The following is a 14,891-nucleotide window of genomic DNA, read 5'->3' on the forward strand; positions in this document are numbered from 1 at the left end:
TTCTTTTGGAAAGTCAAGCTGGGGTACATTGTACAGTCACCTTTCCTTCTTGTTTCGGTTGACTTATTCCTTTCTTCTGTAGGAGGTTAGCACCCACCCCTTTCCTAGAAGAATGGAATATTTTAGGAAATATTAAAAAGGCAGAATATTATGTTTCCCTGGTTGAGAAATGGAGAAACATTCGGAGCCTGAGTGGCATAGGAGGCTAATGCCTCCTACTAAGGCAGCATTTAACATCCAGCTGCCTGTAATTACTGCAGGCTCACCAGGCTCAAGGTCGACTCAGCCTTCCATCCTTTGTAAGGTGGGTAAAATGAGGACCCGGTTTGTGAGGGCAATAAGCTGACTTTGTATAAAATATACAAAAGTATGAAGGCTATTGCTTAACGCATTTTAAGCTGCCCTGAGTCTCCGGAGAAGGCTGGCATATAAAAATAAATAAGTAAATAAATTAAAAAAAAAACATGTTTTAAAGACAAAGCAGCTCCCACCTTCCTGCCCCCACCCTTTTGTTAATGGGCCAGAGGCAGAAACTCAACTTTTGTCAAAGGACATCTGCAATACAATAGCAACAGAAACTCACCACGTGACCTGGGAAGATTACATCAGCCAGCAGGGCTAGCTAAGACCCCCACCCCTTGGGAGTCTGACAACCAATCAGGATACTCTTTCTGGGCCCCAGGAAGTTCAAAGCCAGAGAGAGCATAAAACCCGGAGACTCGCTGTATCTGCTCCTTTTCTGTTCAGGAACTCAAGCCATGTGATCCTGTCCACCATTAAACCATCTTTCCAAGCAGTCTCCATGTTTCCAGTGTCTTTTTCCCCACTTGGAGCTGAACCCAGAAGGATATTTCTTCCAACACTTCCTCAGCAACAGATTTAAATGAGATTCTTGTAAGGAAATTTTTCCCCTAATACCAGTACTTTAAATACAAGGCTATTTACTACAGTAGAACATTGCCAAAAGCTTCTCAATCAAGGAGCCCCTTCCTGGCCCCACATGGGAAATGCACCATTTCTCCTCTCTTTGCAGGAGCCCCTTCCGTGCACAGAAAATCCACCAGGGGGGGCACTTCAGCTTTGGGCCCCTGTTAAAATAGGAAGAAAGTGATATCTTTCAGTTTTTGCCTTTCTAGGATACTAGACTCTCTCACTTTAACCCTTTGAGCTTTGCAGGAAGTTATAAAGGCGGCCAGAAAGTCCTAAGGATCCAGAAGTGGAAAAGGTAGGGGTGTGTGTGTCTGTGTGTTCTTCTTATAGAAAGGGAGGCAGAGGATTCTCACTCTAAAAAAGGGAAGAGAAACCTTCCTAGTCCTCATCCAGGTTCAGTTTTAGGGGGTTTGAGGAGTGGGAGATCCCTTCCTGAGACCCCCTGTTTCCCTCCCTCCTAACCCCGCTTTCCCATGGTTGTAAGAGGCATGGGGGAAAGCAGAGACCACGCACGCTGCCCTGGGGAATAAATCCAGATCCTCGGAAAGGAAAGTGGGGGAACCTGGAGAGTCCTTCGCACCCCATTTCCTGGTGAAGGCTCCTGTGTAAGGGGAGAGCTTGCATGGGAAATCTCACGACGGAAATAAGAAATATATTTGCAAGGAAGAGAGGCAGATTGTTGTCCCCAATTCGGGTCTGAGCCTGGTGCAGAAGCCAATGATGGACGCCAGACACAAAGCACAGTTTTCCTATTGCTCTTTATTGGAGTACTCCAAGGAAAAGGGCTCCTGGCAGTGGTGAAATCCAATTTTTTTTACTACCAGTTCTTTGGGCGTGGCTTGGGCCTGGTGTGGCTTGGTGGGCGTGGCAGGGGAAGGATACTGCAAAATCCCCATTCCCACCCTACTCCTGGAGCCAGCCAGAGGTGGTATTTGCTGGTTCTCTGAACTACTCAAAATTTCCGCTACCGGTTCTCCAGAACCTCTCAGAACCTGCTGGATTTCACCTCTGGGTCCTGGCCAAAATGCCCAGAACCAGGAACAAAGGATTAAGAAAGCTTTATACATTAAAGAAATGAAAAAGCATTTGGAGGTACAGAACTTTCCTTCCACTAATTTAGAATTGTGTTTTAGGACCGAGAAGAATGGGAAGCCTTCCTTTAGCAAGTGGGGGAACTGGAAAAGGCCCTTCCGGTGCTCAGTCTGGAATCCACGGGGAGATCTGGGCAAGAACTGGGCAGAAGATGCTGGAAGAAGGAACCATCGTTTCACAAGTTCACGCCTGGAACTTCAGGAGCGTCCAATATCGGGAGGATGAAGGTCCCCGAGGACTTTGCAGCCGACTCCACTACTTTTGTAGTAGATGGTTGAGACCAGAAAAGCACACAAAAGCGCAGATGCTGGACCTGGTGGTTCTGGAGCAGTTCCTGGCGCTTCTGCCCCTGCAGATGGAGAGCTGGGTGCGGGAGTGTGGAGCAGAGACCAGCTCCCAGGCGGTGGCCCTGGTGGAAGGCTTCCTCCTGAGCCAGGCGGAGGAGGAGAAGGAGCAGGCTGAGTTTCAGGTGAGAAGATTTCCTCTTGGGATTCCTTGAAAAAGTTAAATATAATAAGCAAGAAGTTCATATTTTTGTATCCATTTCATAGTTTTATTAAGCTTATCAAGATATAAAATATAAAAAAATGAAAATAGTAGGAAATGGGTGGGAAGGGAAGGGAAAGAAGTGTAGGGGAAAGGGGGGGAAAGAAAGAAAACCATTGACTTTTTTAGCGCAGTCACATAAAATGATAACATTACAGCTTCAATGTTTTATTTTTACATATTTATTTGAACATGTATTTGAATTTTTTTATATATATCTTTGGTAGTTTATCATTGTTAACAAGAAGGATACATCATTTTATAAAAGATTTATTTTAAATTATAATTTAATACAAATATTAAACTCTTCAACTACATCTTTGGATCAATGTATTCAAATTTTGAAGTCTTCTTACCAGACTTTCCTGGTACTTTGCATACTATGTGGAGATGCTTCACTGATCTTTGTGTAGTTCCCTTATCCATTCTAGAAGAAAGATTTTGCACAGGGATTTCTTTCTTTCTTCCCCGCCTAATTGATCAACACCGAGTAATTTGCAGTGGTGTTCACTGGAAAAGAAACCACTTCATGATGTGTGATGTCCATTAATTCTTTTCTCCTATTTCAAGTCCTTTGCAATGGAGATCAGAGATCCTGAGAGAAAGAGGCATCCGTCAAATCTCCCTCAAGAACTGTTTTTCAGGGGAATCCCTCTGGGAGACCCAATTCAGGACACCTCAGGAGGTAATATAAGGGCCTTACACTCCTTTGATCAATCCTTTTTTTTTAAAACAAACTTTATTAAACATAAAAAGGTAAAATCATACAAAATACATTTATATACAAAATAAAACAGTAAAAATAATAAAAAACCAAACAAACAGACTCAATATATATAACTATATGTATGTATATAGAAAGTGACTTATTATATCATTTATCTTGTTGACAGTGCCTGTTTGTTATTTTTATTTTCATACGAGCTTTTACATTTGCTCTCTCTCTCTTTTTTGACTTATCCAGTCATTTGATCAATCCTAACTTTCTCATCTTCTCGGTGTCCTCTCCTCTATAGCATTCCTCCTCCCATTTTACTCATGATGCTTTTTGAAATTCTGTCTCCCTCACAGGGAAGAATAGAAGGAAGTTGACTCTTTGTTTTGGGGGAGCAGAAACCAGGATTGAACCTCCAACTCGGGTAAGAGAAGAACATTCATTTACTAGATTTTTATTTCCTCTGCTTTTGGTAGGAGATTCTTTTCAGGAATTTTTTTAAGACTAGTATTTTAAAAACAAAACTCTTTTGCTAATTACTATGTTTACCCAAAAATAAGACCTGGTCTTATAGTCTCTTAGGCCACGAAATAGCACTCAGGCTTATTTTCGGGGGTGTCTTATTTTTTTCACATAAGGAGGTGGCGAGTCCACCAACCCTGCCCTCTCCATCCCACCGTCTGCTTGCCTTCGGCCGTAGTGGCCCAACTTTTTGGCACACCCTGGTCTCCTCCTGCCCTGCTTGCTGGGCCTGCTGCTGGCAGTACACTTTTGGCCACTGGTTGCCAAGCAGCTGCCACTTCTGCTGTTGGCCTCCTGGCAGTGGTTCTTTCGGCCGTCCTGCTGGGCTGCTCCTGCCTGCTGCAAGGTCAGTAATCCCAGATCTATGACTTCCGGAATGCCCCCCTGCTGCAGGTGGAGCTGTGACGCCCATTCTGCCTCGCGCAGCCAGCACAAGGCAGTGTGGTTCCACCTGTGGCTGCTGGCAAAGGGGCTCTGGCAGGCCGGTGGTGGGAGGGTGCTCTGGAGGTCGTAGATCTCGGCCGATTCGCCCTGCGCCAGGCTGGAGCAGCCAAGCAGGGTGGCCAAGCGCAGTGCTGACAGGAGGGCAAAGAGCTCCTGTGAAGCCAGCAGCAGCACGGGCAGTCGCTCATGCCAGTTGCTGCAAGGGAGTGGTGAGTTCGTCAAAAGGGAAAAGCAGGACTCGGCTTACAGCAGCTGCCTGAAATGTGCTTGCAGCCACTGCTGGACACGAAGTGGGCAACCCCATGGCTCTGCCTCTGCCTGCTGCCACTGCTGCCCCTGCATGTTTTGGAAGGGAAATAAAAAAATAAATCCTGTAATCTTTCACCTTTGCTGCGCAAAGCCAAGCATGGGAAACAGCAGCTGTGCCTTCTCCCTTCCAAAACATGCCAGGATGTAATCTGAATAACATCACTGGTGATGAAATGCTTCCTAAAAGCGGAGCAACCAATGGGAAGGGCGCACGGACTCGCAGTGCTTTGTTTTGATTTTGGCGCTGCTGCTGACTTGGAAAGAATGCCTTTTACACTTTAGTTTTTGCATGCCATGTTACCAGAGAGGTCCCATGGAGAGGCAGGCGAGCCCCTTGTCCTTCACTGTGCGGCTTCTCTCCCATGTTTCTTCTGTGCTTTAGCCCAGCCTTGCCCTCTAACACCCTCTGAAGAGGGAGGCCAAGGTTCAAAGGGCCTGGTGGCGCAGCAGACTAATAGCCTGTTATTAACATTCAGCTGCCTGCAATTACTGCAAGTTCGAATCTCCCCAGGCTCAAGGTTGACTCAGCCTTCCATCCTTTCTAAGGTAGGCAAATTGAGGACCCAGTTTGTGGGGGCAATAAGCTGACTTTGTATAAATATACAAAAGGATGAAGGCTATTGCTTAACGCATTTTAAGCCGCTCTGAGTCTCCAGAGAAGGGCGGCATATAAATCAAATTTTTAAAAAACGGGGGGGGGGATGGGAGGGCCGGGACAAATCTGAAAGAAACAGACTGGCAAAGAGGCAGCCCTCAAGTGACTGCTCTCCTTCCTTCTGAAGTGAGGGTTGAAAAGCCCCATCGTTTCCAGCCACTATCCCACCGCCTGTCTTTGCTTGCGGAGTGTGAGGCAGAGCAACTTGCCCCACCACTTGTCGCTGGTGCCTCCACAAGGTGAGGGAAGACAACTAGAGGTGTGGGGGTGAGTGCGGAAGGCATGCGATCCGGCCTACTAGATGTTCTGTGAGGCTGCCTGCTTGGTTGCAGCTGTGGGCAAGCAAAGATGGACAGAGTGGGTGGAGGGTCCACAACAGCCCTTCTGGTAGGCCTGATCACGTACACCCCGTCAGTGCCACTGCTATGAGGCGAGGTAAGTGTTGGGGTGGGTGGGGGGGCACCACAGCGCAATCCCTGCATTCTCAGCCCCCATTTTCCACCCTGGTCCTCCAGCTCCACCGCACACACTGTGCAAACAAAGACAGACGGTGGGATGGATTGCATGCCTCCCCTCACCCCCACGCGGGCTAAAGTTCCTTCCAGACACCATCTGGCCCCGTGCACATGCGAGACACCTCCTATGACAGCAATGCCCACTGCCCCACCCTCCCTGATGACGCAGAATCAGTCAAGTTGATAAAGCCTGCCTAAAATATTTTTTTAGTCACATGCCTTTTGTTCTGTCCATTTTGTCATCTAAAACACGGATTCCTACTAAGCATAACTACTTTCCTTAGTGTATATGTTTGCTTTGTGAATTTCTAAATAATAGGAAAGATCCTGCAGTCCCTCCTTGGTCTCTTCTGTACTTTTTTTTTCCCCTTTCAGGAGAGTCTTGTGTCCTTTGAGGAGGTGGCTGTTGATTTCCCCGAGGAGGAGTGGTCTCAGCTGGATCCTCACCAAAGAGCTCTGCATTGGGAAGTCATGCTGGAGAATTATAAGAACGTGGTCTCTCTTGGTAAGGGTTTCCTACTCTCCAATCAGAGAGTTCAGGAAGACATTTTGTAGTTAGATGCCATTAGTTAGTTCTTTTGAAAATATCTCTAAATAGATATCCCCTCTTCAGAGGGAGAAGGAAAAGTTCTGTTTTTCTACTGCTCCTAGGAAGGAGATGGGTCTATGGCAGCGGTTCTCAACCTGGGGGTCGCGACCCCTTTGGGGGTCGAACGGCCATTTCACAGGGGTCGCCAAAGCCCTCTCTCGCCCCCCCCATGCCTTCACTCACCCTCACCCTCTGCCTCTGTTGGATCGCCCGGTTGCCGCCGCCCACTCCCAATCTATTGCTGCCTCTGGAGTCCAAGCTGATGGCTAGAGGGAAAAAAACTTTAAATTCTTGCTGCGGGGCTTCAAAGAGCTAGCTGCAAAGAGATAAATTCCTGGAGCAAATTTTTTTCCCTCTAGCTATGCTGAAAAGAGAAAGCGAAAGCAGGGTCTTTGCTGCAACATGACAAAATGAGGCAGAGAGATTTCTTTTTCTTTTTCCTCACCAAAAAAGGTAGGTACAAAACTGCAAACAATGGGAAATTTAGGGCAAGAGGAGGTTCAAGATTTTAAAACACAAAAGAAAAAAAGCTCTATTTAACTAGGGAATTGTAATAATTGAGATACTATTAATTGTATATTGTGTTGAAAGCAGAAATGGTTAAGTTGTGGTTTGGAGGAATATATGGGGGAAATTATTTGGTTTATTATTATTGGTAAATATAATTAATGGATTTGTAAGAAATTGGATTGCATGGAAATAATTGGAATATTCATGTTCATATTGATTAATATACAAAAAAGATAGTTATATAACTAATTGATTTATATTAAAATGTTGAATTTGTATTAAACAACTGTATTACATAATTAACCAATGTGAGGATGGATATAAAAATAGATGACAATGCGAAGGGGTATAATATAGAAGAGAAAAATTGAATTTGATTAAGATTAGAGATGAGGATGAAGGGTAATATTGGTTTTTTTTAAAAATAGATGAGGAATAAATATGGTAAAAAGGAAATATAGAAATTGTAAATTTAATTGAAATGATTAAATACTGTGTTGGAAGAAATATCCTTCAGGGTTCTGCTCCAAGTGGGGAAAAAGACACTGGAAACATGGAGACTGCTTGGAAAGATGGTTTAATGGTGGACAGGATCACATGGCTTGATGGGGTCCATTGTGTTAGTTTCTGTTGCTATTGTGTTGCAAATGTCCTTTGACAAATGATTGACTTTCTGCCTCTGGCCCATTAACAAAGGGTGGGGGGCAGGAAGGTGCGAGCTGCTTTGTCTGTAAAATATGCTTCTCCATTTCTCATCCAGGGAAATATAATATTCTGCCTTTTTAATATTTCCCAAAATATTTCATTCTTCTAGGAAAGGGGTGGGTGCTAACCTCCTACAACTGTTTAAATTTGTGGACCGGCCAAATACTCTGTTCAAAAAAAATACGTTGTATATTTGTATGTGTGTTTCTAATTATTGCTATTTATTCCTATTTGTTCTCTTTTATTCTTTAAAGTTTAACAATTCATTCTTTATCTTAATATCTTTATATTTGTTTGGGGTTGGCTTTCTTCCCTTTCATCTTTTTTATTGTACAGCAATCTTTCTCCTCAAACCTACCACCTCTGTCTTTTCTTTCTTACTTACTTTCTCTTCCCCCCCTCTTTTTCTTCTCCCTACTTCCTCTTTCTCCTTCTCCTCCTCTCTTCCTCCCTCTCTTACCTTCACTCCTATTCTAATTTCCCTTCCCTTCCTTCATCCCTCTCTATTGCTGTATCCTTTTATGCATATGGACTACTCAGAGGGCTGAAAAAGTTATTTTTGACTGGTCCTCGCACTTTTGACCAGTCCTCGAATTTACGACTGTCGTCACATTTTCTGTTTTTTGCCCTATCTTATACCATGTTGAAGAGAAGCAGTTGTGAAATGAGTGACATGGTTGTTAAGAATGCTACACAGGCATAAATGTGAGGATGGTCATAAGTGTGAGGACCACTCAAAAGTGTGAGGACCTGTCAGAAATGACTTTTTTCAGCCCTCTGAGTAGTCCCTATACACATAGCCATGGCCACCCGGTCACATGACCAGCTAGACACGCCCACCCGGTCACATGACCTCCAAGCCATGCCCACAAAATAAGCCACACCCACAGAACCGGTAGTAAAAAAAATTTAGAACCCACCCCTGGTTCGGGGTCACCACAACATGAGGAACTGTATTAAAGGGTCGCGGCATTAGGAAGGTTGAGAACCACTGGTCTATGGCATTCTGCTTAGATGTATCCAATCCCATCTGTTTTTGTGTTTCTATTTAAACTTTTTAGTGACAAAGTAATTCCTTAGTTTGAGGTAATGCCAAACTCCATCACACAGATTTCAACTATTTCGGCCCAGATCCTTCTATATCATTCAAGTTTTTTGACTTAATGTCTTTTTCAAGGTTTTATGCCTCATCAGTAGAGATATTATCATTTCTATGATAATGATAACATGCCACTGTTAAGGATACAAATATGCAGTATATATTAGAATTTGGCACAATACCTGAAGGCAATTAATATAACTTCTGACAGAGTGATCTTTTTCCCTAAACTTTCTCTCACTTTCATTTCTCTTTCCCTTTGAAGGTGAGAATGAGAATGACAATAAAGACTCTGGAGAACTAATCAAAGTGTTTAGACAAGGAGACGTAATGGAGAAACCTGCAATTCAAATAGAATTCCAAAGGCAGGAGAGAAACCTGTCAAATAACTGGAATAACGAAAGCTCATCATCTTCGATTGATGCTCAGATGCAGGGCTTTATTGATCAACGAGGAAAACTAAAGAAGCAATATATTGGGAAAAGTGTAAGTCTCTTCAAAGACACATTAGATGTAAATGGACCCTGTCCATCACAAACCAAAGAACCAGCCAATATATGGAAAGATGAAGGAAAAAATTACAGTTGGATATTCCCACTTTCTCAAGAAAATGGGTCTCTTGAGTCACAGAAAAATTTCCACATTGGAGAGAAGTCAAATAAATGTAATGAACATGGAAACAAGATTGTTAATAAAAGGACATGCACGAGGGAGAAGTCATATAATTGCATGGAGTGTGGAAAGGGCTTCAGGACAAGGAATGAACTTTTATCCCATCAAAGGATCCACACAGGGGAGAAGCCATATAAATGCATGGAGTGCGGAAAGGGCTTCAGAAGAAACAGTCATCTTAAATCCCATCAAAGGATCCACACAGGGGAGAAGCCATATAAATGCATGGAGTGTGGAAAGGGTTTCAGAAGAAACAGTCATCTTAAATCCCATCAAAGGATCCACACAAGGGAGAAGCCATATAAATGCATGGAGTGTGAAAAGGGCTTCAGAACAAGCAATGAACTTGCATCCCATCAATGGATCCACACAGGGGAGAAGCCATGTAAATGCATGGAGTGTGGAAAGGGCTTCAGAACAAGGAATGGAGTTGCATCCCATCAAAGGATCCACACAGGAGAGAAGCCATATAATTGCATGGAGTGTGGAAAAGGCTTCAGAACATGGAATGGAGTTGCATCCCATCAAAGGATCCACACAGGGGAGAAGCCATATAAATGCATGGAGTGTGGAAAGGGCTTCAGAAGAAACAGTCAACTTACAACCCATCAAAGGATCCACACAGGAGAGAAGCCATATAATTGCATGGAGTGTGGAAAGGGCTTCAGAACAAGGAATGGAGTTGCATCCCATCAAAGGATCCACACAGGGGAGAAGCCATATAAATGCATGGAGTGTGGAAAGGGCTTCAGAAGAAACAGTCAACTTACAACCCATCAAAGGATCCACACAGGGGAGAAGCCATATAAATGCATGGAGTGTGGAAAGGGCTTCAGAAGAAACAGTCATCTTATATGCCATCAAAGGATCCACACAGGGGAGAAGCCATATAAATGCATTGAGTGTGGAAAGGGCTTCGGAAGAAGCAGTCAACTTACATCCCATCAATGGATCCACACAGGGGAGAAGCCATATAATTGCATGGAGTGTGGAAAGGGCTTCAGAACAAGGAATGAACTTGCATCCCATCAAAGGATCCACACAGGGGAGAAGCCATATAAATGCATGGAGTGTGGAAAGGGCTTCAGAACAAGCAGTGAACTTGCATCCCATCAAAGGATCCACACAGGGGAGAAGCCATATAAATGCATGGAGTGTGGAAAGGGCTTCAGAAGAAACAGTCAACTTACATCCCATCAATGGATCCACACAGGGGAGAAGCCATATAAATGCATGGAGTGTGGAAAGGGCTTCAGAACAAGCAGTGAACTTGCATCCCATCAAAGGATCCACACAGGGGAGAAGCCATATAAATGCATGGAGTGTGGAAAGGGCTTCAGAAGAAACAGTCAACTTACATCCCATCAATGGATCCACACAGGGGAGAAGCCATATAAATGCATGGAGTGTGGAAAGAGCTTCAGAAGAAACAGTCAACTTACATCCCATCAATGGATCCACACAGGGGAGAAGCCATATAAATGCGTAGAGTAGAGTAGAGTAGAGTAGAGTAGAGTAGAGTAGAGTAGAGTAGAGTAGAGTAGAGTAGAGTAGAATAGAGTAGAATTGGAATGGAATGGAATGGAATGGAATGGAATGGAATGGAATGGAATGGAATGGAATGGAATGGAATGGAATAGAATAGAATAACAGAGTTGGAAAGGACCTTGGAGGTCTTCTAGTCCAACCCCCTGCCCAGGCAGGAAACCCTGCACCACTTCAGGGAAATGGTTATCCAATATCTTCTTAAAAATTTCCAGTATTGGGGCATTCACAACTTCTGCAGGCAAGTTGTTCCATTTATTAATTGTTCTAATTGTCAGGAAATTTCTCCTTACCGTATTTTCCGGCGTATAAGACGACTTTTTAACCCAGGAAAATCATCTCAAAAGTCGGGGGTCGTCTTATACGCCGGGTACCCGAATCTGAGTTGCTGGCGCTGACCGATGACACTTTGGGAGCGCCGGCAACATTGAGGGGAAGCTGTACTCTGAATTAGTTCCAACCTACAAGAGGTGCCAGGCAGTGCGCGGCCCACGAGAAAGGAACGCGTCCCCACTCTACCCCGGAATTCGGGTCACCTTCCTTCCTTTCCCAGCAGTCCACGGTGAAAGCGGCGGCGCGGTCGACCTGGGCCAGTGCCTTGCACACCTGGCTCTGAGTCTCCATTATGAGAAGCTCCATGCGACTTCGCATGTCTCTGCCCCAGTCGCGCAGCTCTCGCAATCCGCTCACTGGAGGAGCCATGAAGTGCTCGCACCGCCTTGCCAGATCTTCCTCGTCCTCCTTTCCCCACGGCTTTTCCCGTTGTAATTGGTGCTGCTGCTGCCGCCGAGGCTGCTCCTTCATCTCCGCCCACCGCACCAGACCCAGCCCGGCCAGCACCGCCGTGGCTCCCGCAGTCCAAGAAGATTGGCACCTGGGCTCGCAGGCGAAGGGTGGGAGTGCGCAGTGATCGACGCTGATCGCAGCCACCCACCATCGCCCCAACGGGAAGAACCGCCCGGCAGCGATTCCAAGGAGCCCGAAGCGAACATCCTGGAGCAGCACGGGCTGGCCCAGAGGCTTAAACCCCGGGAGCCCAGGTGCCGAATCCCGCACAGCAGAAAAGACATGACAGCCGGTGCCCAGTTCCTTCTGCAGCCATCCGGATCAGCGTCCGGGCTCGCAGGCAAAGGGTGGGAGTGCGCAGCGCATTTTCCTGGCTTGGCGCCGATCCGGACGGCTGCAGAACGAACTGGGCACCGGCTGTCATGTCTTTTCTGCTGTGCGGGGTTCGGCACCTATGCTCCCGGGGTTTAAGCCTCCGGGCCAGCCCGTGCTGCTCCAGGATGTTAGCTTCAGGCTCCTTGGAATCGCTGCCGGGTGGTTCTTCCCGTTGGGGCGATGGTGGGTGGCTGCGAGCCTGGAAGAGGTGGTGAAATGCAGAGCAATACCTCGTGGGGAAGGAGTCCGCCGTGGCTCCCGCAGTCCAAGCGACGCCGATCGCTGCCACCCACCATCGCCCCAACGGGAAGAACCGCCTGGCAGCGATTCCAAGGAGCCCGAAGTGAACATCCTGGAGCAGCACGGGCTGGCCCAGAGGCTTAAACCCCGGGAGCCCAGGTGCCAAACCCCGCACAGCAGAAAAGACATGACAGCCGGTGCCCAGTTCATTCTGCAGCCGTCCGGATCAGCGTCCGGGCTCGCAGGCAAAGGGTGGGAGTGCGCAGCGCATTTTCCTGGCTTGCTTACCTTAGCTCAGTGGTTGGGGGGTCAAACAACCCTTTCACAGGGGTTTTGATGGTGGTGCAATACAGAAAAACGAGCGCAGCCCTCGCCATCCGGAATGAATGGTGCTGTTGTGGCGGTGGGGGAGGGGGCGGCAGAAGCGGGAAGAAGCGGCGTTTGCGATGGCTGGAAGCTGTGGGAGTGAAGCACAACTTTCATTTGTACGGCAGCAGCATTCCGCCTTGGTATATTTGTGTCAGGAGTGGCGCAAGGCAGCCTTTGTTTCCTGCTGCCTGGGACTCAGAGTGGTAAATGGCGTCTGATCCGGAGAGCTGCTGGATTTTGCTCTCTAATCCGGATGCCAAATCGGGCCCCTGCAAACTCTCGTCTCTCGAGGAGCGCTCCCTGAAGCGGGGCTGGAAACTTTGGTTGGACTGCTTGAGAGAGGAGAGCTTGCAGGGGGGCGATCTGATGTCTGCAATGGAGAGCGGCATCCGGTTTTTTCTCTCCGCTGTAAGAGCGCTGTAAGAGTGGCAGCCCTCATCTCCTAATGCTTGGGACTGCAAAATCCAGCTGCTCCCTGGACCAGTCACCATTTACCGCTCCGAGTCCCAAACATTAGGAGATGAGGGCTGCCGTTCTTACAGCGCTCTTACAGCGGAGAGAAAAAGCCGGATGCCGCTCTCCATTGCAGACACCAGATCGCCCCCCTGCAAGCTCTCCTCTCAAGCAGTCCAACCAAAGTTTCCAGCCCCGCTTCAGGGAGCGCTCCTCGAGAGACGAGAGTTTGCAGAGGGCCGATTTGGCATCCGGATTAGAGAGCAAAATCCAGCAGCTCTCCGGATCAGACGCTATTTACCGCTCTGAGTCCCAAGCAGCAGGAAACAAAGGCTGCCTTGCGCCACAAATATAGCAAGGCAGAATCCTGATGCTGCACTTTCAGCAGACAGATGAGGGCTGCCTTGGCCATCGGCTGGCGCAAATATACCAAGGCGAATGCTCATGCCGCACAAGTTCAAGTAGTGCTTCGCTCCCACACTTCTTCCGGCCCTCAGTCTCTCAGGGAGATGCTTGACTTCCTCTCAGCCCCAAGACACTGGCTGGCCCATGAGATGAGAGAGAGAGAGAATGAGAGAGAAAGAGAGAATCAGAATAAGACAGAGAGAGAAAGAGACAAAGAATGAAAGAGAGAGAAAGACAGAATGAAAGAGAATGAGAGAGACAGAGAGAATCAGAGAGAGAGAGTGAGAGAGAGAGAATGAGAGACAGAGAAAGAGACAGAATCAAAGAGAACCAAAGAATCAGAGAGAGAATGAGAGAGAGGGAGAGAAAATGAAAGAGAATCAGAGTGAGAGAATCAGAATGAGAGAGAAAGAGTGGGAGAGAGAGAAAGAGAAAGAGCAGGAGGGAGAAAGAGAAAGGGGGGGAGAGAAAGGGGGACAGAGAGAAAGAGAGAATGAGAGAGAGTGGGGGGGAGAGAAAGAGAGTGGGAGAAAGAGAGAGAGAAAGGGGGGAGAAAGAGAATGAGAGAGAAAGAGTGGGAGAGAGAGAGAAAGAATGAGAAAGAGGGGAGAGAAAGGGAAAGAGTGGGGGAAAGAAAGAATGAGAAAGAGGGGGAGAGAGAAAGAGAATGAGAGAGGGGGAGAGAGAAAGAGAGAATGAGAAAGAGTGGGAGAGAAAGAAAGAGGGAGAGAGAGAGAAAGCAAAAATGAGAGAGAGAGAAAGAGAGAATGAGAGAGAAAGAGTGGGAGACAGAGAGAGAGAGAGACAGAGAGGATGGAGAGTGCCTGAAGGACCCCATCCCGTACTGGGAGTCCAGGTGCTTCAGCAAGCGGGGCACTGGATTCGTATTAGTGGTCTGCGAAATTTAAAATTATGAAGTTGGTGGTCCCTGAGGTCCAAAAGGTTGGGGACCCCTGGCCTAAGACCATCGGAAAACACATATTTTTGATGGTTTTAGGAATAACTTTATTGTTGAGGGTCACCACAACATGAGGAACTGTATTAAAGGGTCGCGGCATTAGGAAGGTTGAGAACCACTGCCTTAGCTGCTTGCCTTGCTTCGCTTGCCTGAATCCATTCCATCAGCAAGCAACTCCCTGCCTACAACCAAGCAGGCAGGGAGTTGTGGACTTCAACTCCCAGAATTCCTCAGCCAACAAAGCTGGCTGAGGAATTGTGGGAGTTGAAGTCTACAAGTCTTAAAGTTGCCAAGGTTGGAGACCCCTGTTCTATTGGGTACGTAAGTTTTTTTCCCCTTTGGGATCTTTAAAAAAAAATAGTTAATTGGGTTTTTTTTAAGTTCTTTTTTAGACCTAGCCATTTAAAGTTTAGGAAGTTTTAAATTTAGCTTTCATATAAAAATAAAATAAAATAAA

General features: G+C 46.5%; 2 protein-coding genes across 2 annotated transcripts in view; both read left to right on the forward strand.

The window, feature by feature from the left end:
• The first annotated feature begins 1,114 nt into the window (after nt 1-1,114).
• Nucleotides 1,115-14,535, forward strand: LOC117659945 (uncharacterized). Its single transcript, XM_087885174.1, has 7 exons — nt 1,115-1,225; nt 2,064-2,491; nt 3,139-3,253; nt 3,640-3,707; nt 6,104-6,233; nt 8,897-10,791; nt 14,132-14,535. Exons 2-7 carry the CDS (start codon nt 2,075-2,077, stop codon nt 14,390-14,392), a joined length of 2,886 nt encoding a protein of 961 aa, XP_087741300.1. The 5' UTR covers nt 1,115-1,225; nt 2,064-2,074; the 3' UTR covers nt 14,393-14,535.
• LOC117658270 (uncharacterized) overlaps nt 1,121-14,891 on the forward strand; it is a 35,939-nt gene continuing 22,168 nt past the window's right edge. Inside the window, exon 1 of the mRNA XM_060684266.2 lies at nt 1,121-1,225. The gene's annotated coding sequence lies outside the window, so the exon portion shown is untranslated. The remainder of the gene's footprint in view (nt 1,226-14,891) is intronic.

The sequence above is a fragment of the Pantherophis guttatus genome, chromosome 2 (assembly GCF_059756535.1).
Source record: "Pantherophis guttatus breed Tessera chromosome 2, ASM5975653v1, whole genome shotgun sequence".
Taxonomy (NCBI): Eukaryota; Metazoa; Chordata; class Lepidosauria; order Squamata; family Colubridae; genus Pantherophis; species Pantherophis guttatus.